This window comes from Aethalodelphis obliquidens, unplaced genomic scaffold, assembly GCF_003676395.1.
Source record: "Aethalodelphis obliquidens isolate GAN/ISIS:26980383/991018 unplaced genomic scaffold, ASM367639v1 scaffold26, whole genome shotgun sequence".
In the NCBI taxonomy this organism is placed as follows: Eukaryota; Metazoa; Chordata; class Mammalia; order Artiodactyla; family Delphinidae; genus Aethalodelphis; species Aethalodelphis obliquidens.
The window spans coordinates 9,719,574-9,742,692 of NW_020837970.1; the positions used below are offsets into that span (position 1 = coordinate 9,719,574).

The 23,119-nt window shown below is 38.9% G+C and overlaps 1 protein-coding gene across 2 annotated transcripts in view; it reads left to right on the forward strand.

The window, feature by feature from the left end:
* TLN2 (talin 2) overlaps nucleotides 1-23,119 on the forward strand; it is a 453,800-nt gene that overhangs the window by 274,339 nt on the left and 156,342 nt on the right. For both annotated transcript variants that reach the window (XM_027123203.1, XM_027123204.1), the window contains exons 10-12: nucleotides 2,760-2,823; nucleotides 3,845-3,949; nucleotides 19,038-19,193. In XM_027123203.1, coding sequence (XP_026979004.1) covers nucleotides 2,760-2,823; nucleotides 3,845-3,949; nucleotides 19,038-19,193 — 325 coding nt within the window. The remainder of the gene's footprint in view (nucleotides 1-2,759; nucleotides 2,824-3,844; nucleotides 3,950-19,037; nucleotides 19,194-23,119) is intronic.

Sequence of the window (23,119 nt, forward strand, 5' to 3'; positions counted from 1 at the left end):
TTTCCATATTGTTGCATGTATCACGCTTAATGCCTTTTTATTGCCAAATAAAGTTACATTGCATGGCTAAACTACATTTTATTCATCCACTCGTCAGTTGATGGACATTTGAGTTGTTTCCACCTTTTGGCTATTATGAATAATACTACTATGAACATTCACGTACAAATGTTTATGTGGACATACGTTTTTACTTTTCCTAGATATATGCCTAGGAGTAGAATTGCTGTTTAATCTTTTGAGGAACTACCAAATTGTTTTCCACAACAGCTGCTCCATTTTACATTCCCACTAGCAGTGTGTGAAGATTCCAAATTCTCCATAACCTCGCCAACACGCCTTCCTGTCTCTCTTTTACTGTAGTGTCCTACTGAGTATGCACTGGTACGCTATTGTGGTTTTTCTTTGTGTTTTCCTGATGACTGCTGGTGTTGTGTGTCATTCTGATTCTAATCTGTGTGTCATCTTTTGCACCTCTACCAGCAAGCCATTTATTTGTGAAAAACCTGGGTTATTTGTATAATATTTACAATGATGGGATTTGGCTCTTTGGATCTTGGTAGTGTCACTTACCATGTTCCTCTCTCTCTCTCTTTTTTAAACTATTAGCTTTTTAAACTATTAGGGTTTTTTTTTTCTTTTTTTTGTAAACTTAGATTTATATTTAGACTCTTAATGAAATTCATATTCAGTTATATATTTACTTATCTTTTCTCTATCGCCAAGAATACTTCCTAGGTGGTACTGTATACTTCCACCTAGGAAGTATAGGTGGAAGTATACAGTATGGAAGTATGGTACTGTTACATCAGTCAGAAGGCATATGCTGTGTGGTTATCCCACTCGCATTTAGAATTGATCATTGGGTTTGGATCAGACTGATCCTTCTGTTATAAAGTCCCCCATTAACTTGTTACTTATTGGTTTTAGCAGCCACTCATGCTTGTTTTGATCTATTGGCTATTTCATTAAGAGTTGTAAAATGATGATTTTGGAATTCTATTTTTCCTTCTGCATTTATTAGCTTTGTTTCTTTTCCTTTATCAATTTTCGGTATGAGCTGGTGCCCTAGCAACCTCTTAAGGTGATCAATGATTATTTCAAAGAATCTTTATTGAATTTTACGTACCTGTGTTTTGACCAATTGCAGTCTTCATTCTTTCTGATGCTCAAATTGCCCCTCACATGAAATTAATTATATGATGTCTGGGGTTTGCTTCAAATAATCCATGAGAGGGCATGTGGGTAAGGGAGTAGATGAGTCATGAATGGCTATGAGTTATTATTGTTGAAGTTGGTCAGTGAGCACATTGTTCTGTCTTCTCTTCTTTTTTTTTTTTTTTTGTGCGGTATGTGGGCCTCTCACTGTTGTGGCGTCTCCCGTTGCGGAGCACAGGCTCCGGACACGCAGGCTCAGCGGCCATGGCTCACGGGCCCAGCTGCTCCGCGGCATGTGGGATCTTCCCGGACCGGGGCACGAACCCGTGTCCCCTGCTTCGGCAGGCGGACTCTCAACCACTGCGCCACCAGGGAAGCCCTGTCCTCTCTTCTTTTGTATGAGGTTTTAAAAATCACCCCATGTTTGGCCATCGGTTATCCCTTGATGTCAGTCCAATGTCATTTTGATAAATTCCTTGATCCTCAGGCACAAGAAGCCCCAGGAACATTTTATACATCTCCTGTCCCAAAGCTAGAATCGGTCATTTCTCCAAGGATCCTGGATTCCTCTTAGTGGGAAATGGTGTTGGAAGACCACCTGGCTGACGCACTGGGGGTGCTCATTGCCACCCGGTTGTCCTTGCCCTTAGCCTCTGCAGTGGACACACGTAGAAGATGTTTTCAGAAAAAGAAAAATGAATCAGACATTCAGATCAATATTTGAATTCAGATGAAAGATTGCAGGGTTTTCATTTCACTTCTTTTGCTTTATTTATTTCATGCTACAAATATTGATTTCTAACAACTAACAATTACTTATTTACTTTATCCTAATTATATATAATATCTACCTACTTAGATAATGTAATATACTAATTTTATAGTGTGTGTGTGTGTGTGTGTATATATTTAGGGGGAAGAGTAGATATTAGTTTTGAAATAATGATATCAATATTTAACAAGTCTACTGTGGTCCATTTTATCTTTAAGATATATCTCACTGGGGATGGGTATTGTCAAAAGACTGTTTTTCAAAGTTAGGCTGTTGGTTCCATACACTGTTAGGTTCATTTGTTTCAATTTGCTTTAGATTTTTAGGTGTTGCATTTTACCCATTTGTGATTTCATTTGGTTCTAAAGTGAAGACTATAGTACAAGGAAAATTAAGAGGTTTAATTTCCATTCTTGTTCCCTTGTCCCTGTTTTTTCCTTCTTTCCATTAAGAATCATTTATATTAGTACTAGATTTATCCTTCTAATGTTTTTTAAAATACATATTAACAGTACAAAATGGAGGATATTTTCCCCCCTTTATCACAAAGGTTAGCATACTGTACACTCTTGGGTGCTTTACTTTGTCATTTTCAGTATATCCTGGACAATCTTTCTTCTTGAATATGTTTGACCCTTTTTATCAGACTGGTTTTATATTTGCATCTTATTGAAGAGCATTGTGGGATATGGCTGTCTGTTATTAATTATACCATAAAATACTGAGAGTTAGGGACTTAACTGTGAGTTTTATGAAAAGTTTCTTTTCTTTCCTCCTCAACATAGAGTATGATAAATGCCTTACCTTTTTTTTATTCTCTCTCTCTCAGTCTAAAGGAATTCCTGCCCAAAGAATACATCAAGCAGAGAGGAGCTGAAAAGAGAATATTTCAGGTACTGGAAATGTTCAGAACTTTATTATTCTCCTCACTTTATTATTCTCCTCATGCATCCACAAAGCCTATCCTCATTTATTAGTCCAAGAGGGGCCTCTGCACGATAGTTTCATACCCCATGCATGTACTCTGCTTATATAATAAATGATTTGTGACTCCAGAGTAAAGAAACTGACAGTTCTACTTTGGGCAGATTTATTATCTTAATCCATACCTTCTTGCTAAAGGTTCCTTAGCCCTTCTGGGAAAAATGTGCATACATTTAATTTCAGAGACGTTATCTTGGAAGCATTGAAACAAGGCAATTTGCCATTAAAATGCACTGAGGCAGACACTTCAAGAAGCCTTTTTTAATCCTGAGATTTGTTTTTTGAACCTCAGAATTTGGGAACTGGTGTCTTTTTAAAATCCAGGTTTATTCTAAAATTCAGAAAGTTATCTATTCTAGGCAACCAGTAAAAAAAAGCCCTGTCATCAACTTTGCCAGGAAACACTCACTCTAGTGAATCCAAAATACCAAAGTGTTTTGGCAATGAAATGTAAATATAAATTGGAAGAGATAAATTTCATGTGTATAAAAACATTTTTTTTTTTAAATCCAGTATTGTTTGCACACACTGAGATATCCAGGCATTTATATATCCTGCTCTTTGGAAAACTTTATCTTGCCTGGATGTTAGAATTCAGGACAAGAACATTTTTCTAGTTCTCCTTTGACGTGTTGGTCCTGAACCTTTCGGAACGTGGAGCCCTTTGAAAATTAGGTTACAATTATGGACCCTGTTCTTGCCATGCTGCACGTGCATGAATTGTTGCATATAACTGTGAAATCTATAAGGAATTTGGGTTCATGTTCTAGTTAAGAAACTGTGCATTAGCACTTTCTGTGTGCTCTGACCCTTGGTCAGCAGGGACATGCCTCCACAAAGGCATAGAGGCCATGTGGAATAACACCTCTCACAAAGTCCACCTGCTGTCAGAGCTGCAGTAACTGGTCCCTGCCTCTGTCACGTTTGTAGGAGCACAAGAACTGTGGAGAGATGAACGAGATAGAAGCCAAGGTCAAGTATGTCAAACTCGCCCGGTCTCTCCGGACGTACGGTGTGTCCTTCTTCCTGGTGAAGGTGAGTTGGGCGTGATGGAGGGGGCGTTTGCCTCTGCCACCACCTCTTTTGTTAAAGGGTTTGCTGTTAACCTTGATTGTCATCTCTAGACCCCTAGCATTTGCACATGGAGCATCTGGGCGGTGGTGACCTGAGTTGAGCTGTGGGACAGACATGAGGTGTAAGAGCTGTGAGGCTGGTGAGTGAGCTTGGCTGCCTGCAGGCCTCAGGACAGCTGTGTCTTGGCTCTGCTCTCAGTCACTGCTATAAAGTCCCTGAAGGAGTACCTTTACTTTCAATTGCTAGCACTTTCCCCTGAGAATGTTTCACTTAAGATCTTCCAGAGTGCACTGGACTAAGTGAAGGTTGTTGACCACTGCAGGCCAAATCAAATTCATGTGGTAGTTATGGTACTGAATTTGTATCCTTTTAGATGGGTCTTGGGATTTTCTGTGGCCTTCAGATCTGTTTTCACAGGAATTGCTGGCCTGACTACTAGAGGGACAGAGGTGGATCTTTGAAATTCAACCTGTGAGCAAGCAGAGGGTGTGTTCTTGAATTCACTAAGAAGCCCTCCCAGTAGCTTCCTTCCCCGTTTTCATATCCTGACCTCACGTACTCTCTTGTAGTCATCCCTCTGATAGGTTTCATTATTTCCACTTGCTTTGCTGTGACTCTGGGTCTCCTGTCTCTTGCTCTTCACCCTGGAGAAAGCTCTACCATGTGATGAACTTTCTTGTGCTGCTTAAGGCCCAGGGGAGTGTTACCAGCTGTGTTGCAGCTGCTTCTAGGGACTGAAGTTGGAAGGTCAGTGACAGGGTGGTTTAAGGAGGTGTCTATTCCCACAGCTAAAGAGAACTGGAAAAGAAAGAGGTTTTGCTGTTTACTAGAATGTTTGGGCATATGGATGCTTTTCTTGACTCCAGTCCTCATTGGAGGAAGCTGCTTCATTTGGGGCCAAGAGAAATAAAAGATATTATATGGAAAAAAGGTGTATGTTTAATGCTGATTAGTTATTTCAGCCAAACAGCTCTCAGCTTTATACCAGAAAATGCTGGGGCCCTTGCAAATAAAGAAAGCATAGGTGAATCACTTTGTTTTTAAGAAAAATAATTCAGAAATTGAATTTTTCATTTCAGTGTGTTTTAAACTATCAATCAGTTTTTGAATGGTGCTGATGGTGGTATTCTAGGTAATGACTAGGTAATTTCCCAATATTAATAATGACATTAATAACAGTAAACAATTATATGTCAGGCGTGTCTTATTCAAATCTGTCAGCATCCCAATGGCAGAATTACTGCTATTATCTTCTTTTTATAAATGAGAATCAAGGCCAGAAAGATCAATGGCTCAGCTGGGACCATAAGCCTAGTAACTGTAGGAGGTAGGACTTGAATTCAGGTCTCTCTGACTTAAAAGCCTGTGTTCCCAGGCAGTGGGCTATGCTGACTTACCTAGGGTGGCCCCATTTGATATGTGCTCACCTGCTTTCATTATCCTACTCACCCCCACATCCCCACCATGAGTACATGTTTAGATCTGCTTGTTTTAGAAGAAAAGTCTGCTTTTCATTTTTTTTTTTAATTTATTTATTTATTTATTTTTGGCTGCGTTGGGTCTTCGTTGTTGTGCGCGGGCTTTCTCTAGTTGCAGCGAGCAGGGGCTACTCTTTGTTGCGGTGCGCGGGCTTCTCATTGCAGTGGCTTCTCTTGTTGCAGAGCACGGGCTCTAGGTGCGCGGGCTTCAGTAGTTGTGGCATGTGGGCTCGGTAGTTGTGGCATGTGGGCTCAGTAGTTGTGGCTCGTGGGCTCTAGAGTGCAGGCTCTAGAGCACAGGCTCAGTAGTTGTGGCGCACAGGCTTAGTTGCTCCGTGGCATGTGGAATCTTCCCTGACCAGGGCTTGAACCCGTGTCCCCTGCACTGGCAGGCGGATTCTTAACCATTGCGCCACCAAGAAGTCCCGGCTTTTCATTTATTATTCTGATGAGTTCTAATACCTCACAAAGATTAAGTCGTTTTCAGCATCTCCAATGATACTGGTATCATTTTCCATGGTTGTGTGGGTTTGAGTTTTTCTCTAGTCCTTCATATATGAAATTTATCTTTCAAATTCATATTGTTTTCTATTAATACCATCAAACTTCACACAGAGTCAGTTTCAGTGTTGTGCATAAAGGTCAGTAAATTTAGGAAAATACATAGCACACAGCAGTCTGCATGTAATTAAAAAGAGACATTGAATAGCAAGTTCCAGAAAAGAGAAATTTGTTCTCCACATATAATTTAGGGCCTGGGAAGAATCTGTCCATGGCTAGTAGGATAATTAGAGGTAAAACACAGATGCTATGGTTATTGCAAGGTCTTGCAGGTTTGGTCAAATGAAAACTCTTCTTTTACAGAAGTGTTTAAGGCAAAGTAAGAAAGTAATGCAAATTTCCTTCCTTCTTCCTTTCCTCCCTTCCTTTCTTCCTTTTCATTTTTTAAAAATTACATCTCTTTGAAGGAAGGTAAGGGTCAGGAGGTAGGCAGCACTGACAGCTTTCATATACATGTTAGACATTCACATTTTGTTTTTCATTACTTTTATTTTTTGTCACTATAAAAGTGAGTACACTGCTCATTTCAGTTTTTTGCTCAGTGGTCTTATTTAGTGTACATTTTATTTTTAAGTTGATTTTGATAGAGTTTATTTGATCATAGTTTGCCCTATTTTAAAAGTAAATTCAGGAATAATGCAATATTATGAATTAATACATCTAATAAATCAGAGCAGGTCAAATAAGGTGACATCATATGCCCTGAACTATCTAGAAAAGAAATATAGAAAACAGTCTCATTCACAGTAGCATCAAAACCAGTAAAATACTTAGGAATAAGTTAAGCCAAGGAAGTGAAAGATGTATATGATGAAAACGTTAAAACAGTGATGAAAGAAATCAAAGAAGTAAATGAACAGATATCCTGTGTTCTTGGATTGGAAGAATTAAAATTATTAAAATGTCCATACTATTCAAAGCCATCTATAGATTCAATGAAACTGGTCCTCTATCTTACATCATTCACAACAATTCAGTCAAAATGGATTAAGGACTTAAGTGTAAGCCATAAAACTGTAAAAATCCTAGAAGAAAACATAGGTGGTAAACTCCTTGACAGGGTTCTAGGCAATGATTTTTTGGATATGACGTCAAAAGCACAAGCAACAAAAGCAAAGAAATTCCTGCCATTTGCAAACACAAACAAGTTGAACTACATCAAACTAAAAAACTTGTACACATCAAAAGAAACAACAAAAGAAAAAGGCAACCTACAGAAAGGAGAAAATATTTGCAAACCATGTATCTGGTAAGGGGTTTATACCCAAAATATATAAGCAATTCTTTATAACTCCATAGCAAAAAACAACAACAAAAATACCCCCAAATAATCCAATTAAAATGGGCAAAGGACATGAGTAGACATTTTTCCAAAGAGGATATTCAGATAGCCATGAGGTACGTGGAAAGGTACTCGACATCACTAACATCAGGGAAATACAGATCAAAGCCACAAGGAGCTATCACCTCACCCCTGTTATAAAAAAAAAGACAAGGAATAACAAGGGTTAGCAAGGATGTGGAGAGAAGAGAGTCCTTGTGCACTGTTGGTAGAAATGTAAATTGATACAGCTACTGTGGTGAACAGTGTGGAGGATCCTCAAAAATTTAAAACTAGAACTGCCGTATGATCCAGCAATCCCACTTTTGGATATATATCTGAAGGAATTGAAATCACAAGCTCAAAGAGATATCTGTACTCCTCTGTTCTTTGAACCATTATTTACAATAACCAAGATATGGAAACAATCTAACTATCCACCAGCAGATGAATAGATAAAGAAAACGTGGTAGGTAAATATGGTGGAATATTATTCAACCATAAAAGAGAAATTCCTGCCATTTGCAGCAACATGGATGAAATTTGAGGTCGGGAAGAGATATGGGGACATATGTATAGGTATAACTGATTCACTTTGTCATAAAGCAGAAACTAACACACCACTGTAAAGCAATTATACTCCAATAAAGATGTTAATTAATAAATAAATAAAAAGAAACTTCAGGGCATTATGCTAAGTGAAATAAATCAGAGAAAGACAAATACTGTATGATCTGACTTATACGTGGAATTTTCAAAAGCCAAAGTCACAAAAACAGTAGATTCGTGGTTGCTGGGGTGGGGAAATGAGTAAATGTCGGTCAAAGCACACCAACTTGCAGTTTTAAGAGGAATACCTTTTTTTTTTTTTGCGGTACACGGGCCTCTCACCGCCGCGGCCTCTCCCGTCGCGGAGCACAGGCTCCGGAGGCTCAGGCCCAGCGGCCATGGCTCACGGGCCCAGCCGCTCCGCGGCACGTGGGATCCTCCCGGACCGGGGCACAAACCCGCGCCTCCTGCATCGGCAGGCGGACTCTCAACCACCGCGCCACCAGGGAAGCCCAAGAGGAATACCTTTTGAGGAACTAATGTACAGCATGGTGACTATAGTTAACAATACTGTATTACATACTTGCAAGTTGCTAAGGGAGTAAATTTTTTTTATTAAAAAATTTTTTAATAACTTTTTTGGAGTGTTGTGTTTTCATTTTCATTTGTCTCTTGGTATTTTTTAATTTCCTCTTTGATTTCTTCAGTGATCCATTGGTTGTTTAGTAGCATATTATTCAGCTTCCACATGTTTGTATTTTTTGCAGTTTTTTCCTTACAGTTAATTTCTAGCCTCATAGTGTTGTGGTTGGAAAAGATGCTTGATATAATTTCCATTTTCTTAAATTTACTGAGGTTCACTTTGTGGCCCAGCATGTGATCTATCCTGGAGAATGTTCCATGTGCAGTTGAAAAGAATGTATATTCTACTGCTTTTGGATGGAGTGCTCTGTAAATATCAATTAAGTCCATTTGGTCTAGTGTGTCATTTCAGGCCTGTGTTTCCTTATTGATTTTCTGTCTGGATGATCTGTCCATTGATATAAGTGGGGTGTTAAAGTCCCCCAGTATTATTGTGTTATTGTCAATTTCTCCTTTTATATGTGTTAACATTTGCCTTTTATATTGAGGTGCTCTTATGTTGGGTGCATATATATTTACAATTGTATTTTCTTCTTGATTTGATCCTTTGATTATTATGTAATGTCCTTCTTTGTCTCTTGTAAGAGTCTTTATTTTAAAGTCTATTTTGTCTAAGTGTTGCTACTCCAGCTTTCTTTTGATTTCCATTTGCTTAGAATACCTCTTTCCATCCCCTCATTTTCAGTCTGTATGTGTCTCTAGATCTGAAGTGAGTCTCTTGTAGGCAGGATATACAGGTCCTGTTTTGTTATCCATTCAGCCAGTCGGTGTCTTTTGGCTGGAGCATTTAATCTGTTTGCATTTCAGGTGATTACCAATATGTATATTCCTATTGCCATTTTGTTAATTGTTTTGGGTTTGTTTTTGTAGGTCTTTTTTTCCCCTTTCTTCTTTGGTTCTCTTCTCTTGTGATTTGATGACTATCTTTAGTGTTATGTTTGCCTTCCTTTTTCTTTTTTATGTGTATATCTATCATAGATTTTTGTCTTGCAGTTACCGTGAGGTTTTTGTGTAGCAGTGTATGTATATACCTGCTTGTTTTAAGTTGCTCATCTCTTAATTTCAAATGCATTTTAGATACCCTGCATTTGTACTCTCCTCCCCTCACGATTACTGTTTTTGATATTATATTTTACATCTAATTCTTTTGTGTATCCCTTAACTGCTTATTGTGGATACAGATGATTTTACTGTTTTTGTCCTCCCTACTAGCTTTGTGTGTAGATGATTTCCTACCTTTATTGTATGTTTGCCTTTACCAGTGAGCTTTTCCATTTCACAACTTTCTTATTTCTAATTGTGGCCTTTTCTACCTAGAGAAGTTTCTTTAGCATTTGTTTTAAAGCTGGTTTGGTGGTGCTGAATTCTTTTAGCTTTTGCTTGTCCATAAAGCTTTTGATTTCTCCATCAAATGTGAACGAGAGCCCTGCTGGGTAGAGTATTCTTCGTTGTAGATTTTTCTCTTTCATCACTTTAAGTATGTCCTGCCACTCCCTTCTGGCCTGCAGATTTTTTCTGCTGAAAAAAATCAATGGATAGCCTTATGGTAGTTCCCTTGTATATTATTTGTTGCTTTTAATATTCTTGCTAAGAGTGTAAATCTTAAATGTCCTCATCATAGCAACTACAAAAAGGTAATTTTGTGAGGTGAAGGATGTGTTAACCTTACTGTGGTAATCATTTCTCAATATATACATATATCAAATCATATTGCACACCTTAAACTTACATAATGTTCTATGTCAGTTATATCTAAATAAAGCTGGAAAAGATGGCATCATGTGATCATTTGATAAGTGATAAAGCCACTAAGGTGTTTGATAAAATTCAGGTACTCATTATAAACATTTCCATAAAATGCTGGAATAAAAGTGTACTTCCTCAACAGGGTAGAATGTTTTAAACCTATCATCAGCACGCTACTCAACAGAGAAGTGCTAGAGAGAAAACTATAAAAATTGGGATCAGAACAAGTTACCCTTTAACATTGTTTTGGAAGTTATAGGAAGTGTGGTAAGACATAAAAAAATTTTTTTAAATGCATAACTTTAGGAAATGGAAACATTATTATTACTCTTTGCTATGATTGTTTGTCTTTTAACAAAGATAAACAGAATCATATTTTTAACTATGTACTTTGAAATAATGATAGATTTACAGGAAGTTGGAAAAATAATTCAGAGAATCAAAATGTCAGAGTAACAAGTATGGGTGAGGATGTCGGGAAACTGGAGCCCTCATATACTGCTGCTAGGAATGTAAAATGGTGCAGCCCCCTTAGAGAAGAGTCTGGCACTTCCTCAATTATTAAACATAGAGATACCATATGACCTAGTAGTTCTACTCCTCGGTACATGTGCCCAAGAGAATTCAAAGCACATGTCCACAGAAAAACTTGTACCTGAAAGTGTATAGCTGCATTTAGCAAAAATGTGGAAACAACCCACATGTTCATCAGCTGATGAATGGATGAACAAAATGTGGTATATCCATAAGGTGCAATATTATTTGGTCATAAAAAGAAATGAAGTGTACTGCTCCATGCTACAGGCATGGATGAATTTTGGAAATGTTATGTGAAGTGAAAGAAGCCTGTCACAAGATTCCATTGATATAGAATGTCCAGAATGGCAAATCCATAGAGACAGAAAGTAGATTAGTGGCTGCTTAAGAGTGGGGTGGGATCAGCGGACCTATGTGAGTAATAGCTAATGGTACAGGATTTTTCTTTTTTGAGGTGATGAAAATGTTTTAAAATTGACTGTGGTGATAGTTGCACATATCTGTAAATATACTAAAATCCACTGAATTAGATACTTTAAATAGGTCTATTGTATGGTATGTGAATTATATCTCAATAACGTTGTAAAAATAAATAATAATACCCTTTTCATCGTTTCCCTCAATGGTAACTATAGTACAATGTCACAACCAGGAAATCGACTTGGTACAGTTCATAGACGTTAATCACATTTCATGTTCTGTATGTACTCATTTGTGTGTGTGTGTGTGTGTGTGTGTGTGTGTGTGTGTGTTCTATGCAGTTTTTGTCATGTGTAGGTTTATGTTACCACCACTGTAGTCAAGATATTGAACTCTAATCCATAGAGAATACCTTGTGCTACCCTTTTATGGCCATACACACGTCCCACCCCTTCCTGTTTCTCCTCACACCCTACTCCCTTCCCCTGGTCTCTGTACCCCCTAGCAACCACTGATGTATTGTCTGTCTCAATAATTTTGTTATTTCAAAAGTACTACATAAACGGAATCATATGATACATAAATTTTTGAGGGTTTTTTTTCATTTAGTAGAATTCCCTTGAGGTCTCTCCAAGTCATAATGTGTGTCAGTAGTCCATTGCTTTTTATTGCCAAATAGTATTCCATAGTATGGAGGTACCAGTTTGTTTAGCCATTTGTCACTGAGGGACATTTGGGTTGTTTCTAGTTTGTGCCTATTCTGAATAAAGCTGCTATAAATATTTGTATATAGGTTTTTGTGAGAATGAAGTGTTCATTTCATTGGGCTAAACGCCCAAGAGTACAATTGCGGAACCATATGGTAAGAACACACTTAGCGCTATAACAAACAGCCAGACTGTTTTCCAGAGTGACTGTACCATTTGGCGTTCTTACCAGCAAAATATGAGTGATCCAGTTTCTTATCATCCTCTTCAGCATTTGGTGTTATCATTGTTTTTAATTTTAGCCTTTCTGATAGATGTTTTATGATATCTTATTGCGGTTTTAATTTGCATTTCCCTGATGGCTAATGATTTTGAACATCTTTTCCTGTGCTTATTTGCCATCTGTATATCCTCTTCAGTGAAATGTCTGTTCATGTTTTATTTGACCAACTTTCTAATTAGATTTTTTTTCTTACTCTTGAGTTTTAAGAGTTCTTTATATATCCTAGGTTAAATGTGATTTGTGAATATTCTCTCATAGTCTGTAACTTGTCTTTTTATCCTCTTGACAAGGTCTTACAGAATACAGGTTCTTAATTTTGAAGATGGGCGTTTTATCATTTTTTACTTTTATGGATCTTGCTTTAAATGTTACGTCTGAGAGGTCTAACTCTAGGCTCCGAAGATTTTCTCCTGTGTTTAGTTCTAAATGTTCTACAGTTTTACATTTTACATTTAGGTCCATGGTCCATTTGAGTTTGTTTTGTTTAATTTTAATTTTTTTTTTTTTTTTTTGGCTGCATCGCATCTTAATTACGGCACGCAGGATCTTTCTTGTGGCGTGCGGGCTTCTCTCTAGTTGTGGCACTTGGGCTCCAGAGGGGGCTGGCTCAGTAGTTGCGGTGTGTGGGCTTAGTTGCCCCGCGGCATGTGGGATCTTAGTTCCTTGATCAGGGGTTGCACCCACGTCCTCTGCATTGGAAGGTGGATTGTTAACCACTGGACCACCAGGGAAGTCCCCACTTGAGTTTGTTTTGTATAAGATGTGAGGTTTTTAGGTCAAGGTTCATTTTTGGCCTATGGATGTCCAGTTGCCCCAGCACTGTTTTTTGAAAGGGCTATCCTTCCTCCACTGGATTTTTTCTGTATCCTTGTCAAAATTCATTTGAATACATTGCTATGAATCTATTTCTATTTCTATTCTGTTCTATTGATTTGTGTTGGTCCTTCCACTGATAATCACACTGTCCTGATCACTTTAGCTATATAGTAAGCGTTAACATCAAGTTGAATGATTCTCTTTACTTTTTTCTTCTTTTTCGAAATTGTTTTAGCTAATTTAGGTCCTTTGCCTTTCCATGAACACTTTAGAACAAGGTTGTCTGTATCTACAAAAAACTTAGCTGGGATTTTGATAGGCACTGCATTGAATTTATAGATCAATTGGGGGAGAATTGATAACTATGTTGAGTTTTTCAATCCATAAACATGATAGTAGATCCTCTTTGATTTCTTTCATCAACATTTTGTAATTTTCAGTGTGCAGATCCTTATACATGTTATAACAATATACAGTCATTTTAATTTTTAGGTTTATTTTTAAATTCAGTGAATAGAGCAGGTAAATTTACAACACATATGTCAGCAGCATGAAATAACCTGTGTGTGTATAAATAAGTGCAACCATTTAGAATATATGGTTAAAAGACATCACACACAGAATAGCACATATGCACACACAAAATTGTTTGGGTAAGGGACAGTATGTGTTTTAAAGGCATAAGTAACAGATTTCTCTAGACCCCCCCAATCTGAACATACCATTAAATTGTGAAGGAAGTTCATTGGCATAATTTAAGAAGTACGTTAAAAGTGATTAATTCACTACTTAGATAGACTATTTGAAATCCTAAATTAAATAAGTCAATGAAATCATAATTTATAAAATGTAAATATTGATATTAAACACACTTAATCATACCACATGGCCTTCAGATCAGTATATATTGTGAGAGAACTAGTTTGATATGTTTATAGGTCCTTCCATCATATTTTCCTCTGTATCTGTGTACATCTTGTCCTAATATTCAGAGCATTATGCAGTTGAGCCTTGAACAACGTGGGGGTTAGCGGGCATCGACCCTTTGCGCGGTCCAAAATCCGCGTATAACTTACAGTTGGCCCTCTGTACCTGCAGTTTGTCTGTATTCACGGTTCCACATTTGTGGATTCAACCCGTATGGATCATGTAGTTCTATAGTATTAGCTATTGAAAAGAAGTGGACTCACCTGGTTCAAACCCATGTGGTTCAAGGGTACTTCATACTGTATTTTATATTGTTATAAGAGAAAGTGCTTGGGTGTTGGAGTCGGAAAGACTGGCCTAGAATTCTTGATGCAATATTGCCTATGTGAGAAATGACAGAAGCTCGTGACTTGGAGAGACATCCTTAACCTTCTGAAACCTCAGTTTCTTCATGTGAAAAATGGGAATGGTAATTCTTTACAGAGCTCTAATGAAGATTAAGTGAGGTAATGTATGTAAAGAAATGTAGTAGCTGGAATGTAGGGATATTTGATACATTCTAGGTTATCCCAACTCCTTAACCCTCTTCACAATTCCCTAATTCCTGGCCCTTGAGTCCTCCAACTTTTCATTAGCTTTTAGAGTTCATGATACAGAGCACGGGTTGGCAAACTTTTTAGTAAAGGGCCCAGGTAGTCAATATCTTAGCCTTTGCTAGTCGAACCACTCATCTCTGTGCTTGTATCCTGAAATCAGTAGGCAATATGTAAATAAATGAGCATGGTGTGTTTCTGTAAAGCTTTATTTATGGATTATGAAATTTCAGTCTCATATAATTTTCACGTTTCCTGAAGTATTATTACTCTTAATTTTTTTTTCAACCATTTGAAAATAGAAAATTCACTCTTAGCTCTCAGGCCAAAAAAGAGGTGCCGGGGGGAGCAGAAAACTGCATTTAGTACCTGCCATAGTTTGCTGACCCCAATAGAGAGGATGTCTGTAATAAGCCTGTTATGTGGCAGTGTTCTCAGTGGCTAAGAACATATCCTTCGAAAAGGAAGACCTGGGACCTGGGTTTGGAATTCTGGCTTTGCCACTTAGTTTGACCTTCGATAAGTTACTTTACCTTCCATCTCTAAAGCTCAGCTTGCTCACCTAGAGTGCTGAGTTTTTGTGAGGTTAAAGGACGTAATATAGAAAAGGGGACTGTTGCACAAATGATCTCAATAAATGGGAGCTGTAAACATCTACAGTCTTCCTCTTTCATTGAAATCTTTTGCAGTTTATCTTGATAAGTTTTTCAGAACCCCATAAGGAACGGTAAGGCATTTCCCATGACTTGCAAAGAATCTTGTTTCTTTCCCGGAAACCCTTGTGGAAACCTTCTGAGTTATAAACTTGCCTTTAACCTTCCCTGCAACCACAACCAGAGCCTTGAGGGTTAGATACCTTGGGAGCTGAGCCTCTTCTCCCCTCAACTGTAAAAACATCACAGAGGGCATTCAGAGCATCTCAGAATCATGAATTAAATCAACATGGTTTGCCAGTTGTTTTAGGCAGAGAAATGGCTAATGAACAGGGTCTTTAGCACCATTTTGCTTTGGAGCAGCCATCCCTTTCTGCCGTGCTCCTAAAAGAAAAAAGCATACTGATGACACAGCAAAGCACACAAGGCAGCACTTTGGCAGGAAGCCAGTAGAGAACTCTGGTGAGCACAGCTGGATCACAGGCTTAGGCCACATTGAAGTTGGGCTTAGAGCCAAAGCATGCCCAACGCTTAGCCCACTGGCATCCCTCCACCCAAGTCCGAATCTGATGTAAGGCACAGGTGATGTCAGAATCAGCCAATATCCACACCTGTGAGAAGAGCCCGAGGCTGAGCAGGATTGATAACAGCCAGCTGCCAGGACCGAACCCACAGTAATGGTTGAGATGTGCTTGAAAGAGGAGCGGCAGGGCTTATTAGTAGATCCTGACTTTCCTTGGTAGAATACATACCTTCTCCTGCCTGTAAGTCATGTGAGCGCGACACATCCTCAAAACAAAACCAACCTGATGAGGACTGCCTCGAGAGAGAAGTTGCTAGGTAGCTGGCAAACTCACACCCACAGTCTGCGTGTGTCTGCACGAGAGAGACGGGTCTTCACTGCATCCTGCCTAGCCTAATTGCTTCTCCTGGAGATAAAGGATGCTGGTGTCTGTAGTTGGAAGACTGGAAAGGAGACATGTAGAGTGGACTGAGATTCGAGATTTGGAGAGGAAGGGGGACCCTTATTGCCTCTGGACCTTCTATCATACAGGTCTGCCACTGAGGGTCTAAGGCAGGTCCTCTGTCAGGGGAGCCCCTTATATCACTAGCACAGAGCCGAGCCCCTCGCTGTTTTAACTTTCTCCAGCTGCTCTGCATTTTGCGGGTAGGCACTGAATTAATTGTGTCCCTTGATGGTGGTCTCTGTTGCTGAGTGACAGTATTTTCTGAGTTCCTTATATACCCTTCCCCCGTAGTCGTGACCTTCTAATGGAATGCCCACTGTAAGTTGTTTGCTTGTTCACTCTGGTTTCCTCTCCCAGGCCAGAACCATCTCGACAGGAGTCAGGGCAATCCATCACTATCCTGTATTCCCTCACCCCAAAGCCCCTCACTGGGGAAGTACAGATTTGAAAGGAGGAAGGCAACAGCTGCAAACCATATTTTATTTCTGATCCCCTTCCTGGTGCCAGCAGCTGGGCTGGTACCAACCCTGTGTGACTAAACTAGCCGCCTGGAACCTCTCCACGTAAATCTTTGTGGCTCCTGAAGCCAAGTGATGTGTACTGGCGTGGTCCACCCTGCGCTGATATCACCCCTGGTGGAAATGGCCTCTCCACAAAGGATCTGACTCTTCTCTGAGTTTTTCCTAACTCGGAGGTCCTTACAGTGCCATATTCCCCTCCTCAGACACCCACACAGATTCCTAATGCCTTTATCTCCTCCTCTTGGGAGGAAACTGGAGATGTGCCGTGACCTTCACTGTTTGACGGTTTATGAACTGCCCACAGGGGCTGGGAGGAGTGTTTTTGCCTTTTCTCTAATTGCTTCCATCAGAAGTAGTATACTGTGGTAGACAGTCTTTTTTGAAGTCAGAGATGTTTTTGAGCTGCTGAAATCTGTGTTCTAATCCTGGCTTTATCACTTACTACTGTTTGCCGTGGGCAAGTCGCTGGTTCCTTCATTTCAAGACTGGCATGATGATGATGCCACCGCCGCCAGCATTTGGGTGATGCTCTGAAAATTAATGGATAATGATTGTTAAGTATCTGTCACACTCCTGGCTTGTTTTAAGTGCCTGTCTCCTTGTACACACACCCGTGTATACTTGCGTACTTTGTGCTAATTTATATATGTATTCCTCTGGTAATAGTGGTTTGGGCATTGCTAGGTTTCTGCAGATATTTTTTGAAAAGCTTGTTTTTTTCCTGACAACAATAGGAATGTGTATTAAGTTTTTCGAAAAAGGGAAAGCACATGAAAAAATACAAATTGTACGAGATGATCATTGGCACCATTTTGTCATGTAATGAATTTTCTGAAAATTCTATTTAAAATTTTATTTCACGTAGGATCATGCTGTACAGTCGACTTTTTAATTTTTTAATGTGAATGAATTTTTATTATGAATCCACTTGTTTTCCTATAATATGATTTTTAAGAGTTGTAGTCTATTATTTGGATGTACCATAATTTATTTATCATATCTCTTGTGGTTGAACTTTGTTGGTTATTTCTCGTTTTTCACTGTGATAAACTCTAGTTGATCCTCTTGCAGCATAATCTTTATACACATTTATAAGTTCTTTTTGAATAAGTTTTGAAAAGCAAGTTGGGTTAAAAGTAGAAACATTTTTAAAGCTTTGAATCTTAAAGCTTTGAATTTTAAAGCTTTTCTTCCATAAAGCCTTTGCTATTTTAAATGCCCACGAGTAGTGGTCCCCCTTCATACCTTCTTTAATTGAGTATTAAGTTTTTTAAAAAACTATTACATATACATGAAAATTTATCTTATTGCTTATTATCTAGTTACTTATTTAAACATTTTCTGTTCATGTTCTTTGCCACTTATGTTTGATGATTTATGATAACCTTTAGTATATGAAGTGTATGAAATCTTTTATCATACTATTTGTTGTAGATATTTATTCCCCAGTCATTTGCCTTTTAATTTCTTTATGGTGAGGTCTCTTTCTTTTTCTCCCACTCTTTCTTTCTTTTTTAAAAAAATGTATCAAAGTCCATATATTTTATAGTTAAAGCTATTAATCTTTTCCTTTAGTTATTTTTTTATGTTAGCTTTTGTGCTAAGAAGTCATTTCCCCCTGAGAAATCACAAAAATATCCAACTGTGTGTTCTTCCTAAATGATTTACCTTTTTTGGATTTCTTGTGGCATGAGTGTGAGGTAGGGATTCATTATTTTAATAGGCATGATGACTGTTTCTTTAAAAACTTATTAAAACTAATCATAAAATATTTTAAGGGTCAGTAGATACACATAAAAAATACCAAAATGAAGAACCCAAATGGAAATATATTTCAGTGATTATGAAAAAAAAAAAAAGGCTGTGTTTAGTATTGAGAAGATGCTACTCTGGCAGTTGTAGTTGATTCTAAACAGCTAAAGTGCCGTATTTAAATTCCACATTAACCCTTTTTTGTTACTCACTGAGGTGGCTACTGGGAGTGATAATATTTGGAGTTCACTTTAACTTCTTTTTCTCTGCATATCTTTTTTCTGTCACAATCTCTGTTTTTGGAGCAACCTGCCCTCCTGGACAGTATCTCTCTCCAGGAAGTGTGCCTTTGTGGATCCTTCCAGTCTTCTGATGGCTCTGTTTTAGCTTCCATTCCTTTAATTTATGAGTCATTTATCTAGTCTTAAAATTCTGGTTTTCCGATAGCCCTGCCGGTTTTCAAAACACAGTGTTGTAGGTTGACCGTAGGTAAAACATCACGAAATCACTGATAACTTGGAAAAATCAGATGTATTCAGAGGAAGAGCACTGACTCTTGGTACCTCCTGTTTCAGGAAAAGATGAAAGGCAAGAACAAGCTGGTGCCTCGCCTGCTGGGGATCACCAAGGACTCGGTGATGCGCGTGGATGAAAAGACCAAGGAAGTGCTGCAGGAGTGGCCACTCACCACAGTCAAGCGCTGGGCAGCCTCACCCAAGAGCTTCACACTGGTAGGGACTGGCTGAAGGCAGTGAGTGGGCCAGCATGGCCTTGGGTGATATCGTGGGGCAGGGAAACAATACAAGCCCATTGCGTTTCCCTGCCCTTGGAGAGGGACAGATGGTGGGGGTCCACGAGGGCAGGGGTGGGCACTGGTCCAGAAGTGAGCGAGATGTCTGAGAGCTGGGTCTCATTGGCCACCTCTTCCTCTCTAGTGCTCTAAGTCTGTCTGAGTTCTTTAATTAGAAAGAGCCAGTCAAGGATGATTCTTAGTCTCTGTGGTCCTGATGCCATGCCTAGTATACCCTAAAACGCAACTTTATAATGCCCTGAGGCCCGTACAAAGGCTCCCTCCTCATCTCTAGTTGTTTTAGAAGTTCCTAAGAATTGTGACAACTTGCCAAGCTGTGTTTTCCCAGCCTGCCTATGAAGAGAACATTGTTGTATGGTGGAAATAGCATAGACTGTGGGGTAGCGTTCGAAATCAGCTTTCATTCCCAGCTCTGTGCCCTTGCTCAAGTTACTTCTCCTCTCTGAGCCTTAATGTCCTCAGCTGTGAAATGGGGGTAGTAATACCTGTTTCACAGAGTTGTCATAATCAAATGAGACGATGATAATAAAATGCTCAAAGTGAAATACATGGAAAGTAGGGAGAATATTTGTTCCAGACCTTTAAACCTCTGAATTCTTCCTCCCAATCTCAGTATCTGCTCTTAACAGAGTATACCATGTGGCCTTAACTGTAGCCAGCCACATTGGTATGTGAGAATTGGTAGGGCAATTATTTTGTAGCACATATCGAGCCATAAGAGAAATCAGAAAGTGTTGACATTTGTGAATTTCTTCAGCACTCCTGAATTGTACTATTCTCCAGCTCTTGTGAACACTTGAAATAACTGCATCTAGGCAAGATCTTATAATAGGGCATCAGAAAAAAGGTATAAGGAAGGGGCCTTGGTGGGAGTATTAGTTATCTAATTTGATCATTGATTGATAGACTCTTGCCAGTTGGGAGGAATCTTCAGAAAACATACCTTCTTTCCTGTAACAGCTGTATCCACATGGCCCTTAAAAAGTAGGTGTTCACGCTTAGTGAACTAAGTTCTCATCTTCCATTGTAGGTAATTGTGGATAATTTCTAAAATAGAAAAATCAAGAAATCAATATAAATATGTTATTTAGAAATACTAGAAGAAATTGCTAAAAAGGATTCAAAGTAGTTGCATGGGGGATGGAAAGTGAAGGTGGGAATGGGTAGGGCAGGCATAGGTATGTTTTGTTATATACATTTTGATACTATTGGTCTTTTTAAGCTAGACCCAAGTACTGCTTTTTTAAAAACAAAAAGTTATTAAAAACTGTTGCGAATTGCAGTAACTACCTGAAGCGAAAGAGAGAACAAATATCAATGTTTTTGCTGAAGTTGGATTAAAGCTTATAACCTGTAAAGTTTCTTTCCTTCCTACCCAGCTTTAATTTAATATACAAGTGTTTAGAGATTTTCCTGTTGTCTTTCTGTTATTGAGTTTTAGTTTCTTTCTCTTATGGTCAGTGAGATGTACTGTGATTCTGTTAATGTTCATGGAACATACTTTGTATGATTTCAATCTGTAGAATTTTAAGGTTTGTTTTATATCACAGGGATATGATCATTCTTGGAGAATGTTCCATGAGTGCTTGAAAAGAATGTGCATTCTGCTGTTGGGTGTAGTGTCCTATAAATGCCAGTTAGATCCTGTTAGCTGTTGGTGGTATTTCAGTCTTACATATCCTTGTTAATTTTCTGTCTAGTAATTCTAACAATTCCTGAGAGTGAAGTTCCCAACAGCAATTGGGGATTTTTTCTATTTCTCCTTTCATCTCTATCAGTTTTTGTTTCATGTATTTTGAAGCTCTGCTGTTCTGTATCTGTACATTTAAGATTATGCTATGTTCTTAATGGAGAAATTGTTCTATCATTATGTTCTTTTGTTCATAGTAAAGATTTTGCTCTGCAGTTTGCTTTATCTTACATTGGTATAGCCACTCATGCTTTTTTAAATTAGGTGTTTGAATGTTATATTTTTTCTACCCTTTTACTTTAAACCTAGTTATATTGTTAGGTTTTAAATGAATTTCATGTAGAGAGCATGGAGTTGGGTTGTGCTTTTTATTAAAATTCACTCTTGTAATCAATGTATTTAGGCCAATTATCTTTTAAGCTAATTATTAATATGTTAGGTATTATGTCTACCATTTTATTTTTTTTTTGTTTATTTTATTCTCTATTTTTCTTGCCTTCCTGTGGGTTACTTGAACATTTTTTTAGAGTTCCATTTTTTAAAAATTTTTTTTCATGAATTAATTTTTGGCTGCATTGGGTCTTCGTTGCTGCACGTGGGCTTTCTCTAGTTGCGGCGAGCTGGGGCTACTCTTTGTTGCAGTGAGCGGTCTTCTCATTGTGGTGGCTTCTCTTGTTGCAGAGAACAGGCTCTAGGCACGTGGGGTTCAGTAGTTGTGGTACGTGGGCTCAGTAGTTGTGGCTCATGGCCTCTAGAGTGCAGGCTTAGTAGTTGTGATGCACGGGGCTTAGTTGCTCCGCGGCATGTGGGATCTTCCCAGGCCAGGGCTCGAACCTGTGTCCCCTGCATTGGCAGGTGGATTCCTAACCACCATGCCACCAGGGAAGTCCCTAGAGTTCCTTTTTTTTTTTTAAAGGCTTCACCAGAGTTTTCTTTTATAAATTTATTTTTTATTTAATTTTGGCTATGTTGGATCTTCGTTTCTGTGCGAGGGCTTTCTCCAGTTGTGGCAAGTGGGGACCACTCTTCATCGCAGTGTGCGGGCCTCTCACTGCAGCGGCCTCTCCTGTTGTGGAGCACAGGCTTCAGACGTGCAGGCTCAGTAGTTGTGGCTCACGGGCCTAGTTGCTCCACGGCATGTGGGATCCTCCCAGACCAGGGCTTGAACCCGTATCCCCTGCACTGACAGGCAGACTCTCAACCACTGCACCACCAGGGAAGCCCCTCCATTTTTTTTTTTTTTTTTTTTTTTGCGGTACGCCGGCCTCTCACCGCTGTGGCCTCTCCCGCTGCAGAGCACAGGCTCCGCACGCGCAGGCCCAGCGGCCATGGCTCACGGGCCCAGCCGCTCCGCAGCATGCGGGATCCCCCCGGACCGGGGCACGAACCCATGTCCCCTGCATCGGCAGGCGGACTCTCAACCACTGCGCCACCAGGGAAGCCCTCCATTTTTATTTATAATCTTTTTGAGCATATTTCTTTGCATAGTGCTCTTAGTAGTTATTCTAGATACTATCATATATGTCTGAAATTAATTACCACCTACTAGCATCAATGTTTCACCACTTCAAATAAAATATAAAAACTTTACTTCCATTTAGGTCTGTTTACACTCCACACTTTTTGAGTATAATTGTTTAAATATTTCTTCTGTATACATTGACCACTACGTGAGATGGTGTTACAGCTTTTGCTTCAACCATAAAATAAAACTGAAGAAAACTCATGAGGTGAAGGATAGTCTATTACATTTACTTCTGTTTTTATCCATCTCATTGTTCTTTCTCTTTCAAGTTCCCAGTCTTCTTTTCTCATTTTCATTATGTTTGGAGAGCTTTCTTTAGCCATTCTTTAAAGGTAGGTCTGCTAGCAACAAATTCTTAGTTTTCCTTCATCTGAGAATGTTATATCCCCTTCATTCATGAAGGTTAATTTTGCCAAATACAGGATTTGAGATCCACAGTTCTTTTCTTTTAGCACTCGAGAAGTGTCATTCTACTTCTTTCTGGCCTCTGTGGTTTCAGAATAGAAATTTTCTGTCATCGGATTGGTATTCCTTTGTAGGTAATATGTTGCTTTTCTATGGATGTTTTTAAGTTTTTCTTTTCTCTAGTTTTCAAAAGTTCTTGGGATGGGTTTCTTAGGTTGATTCTATT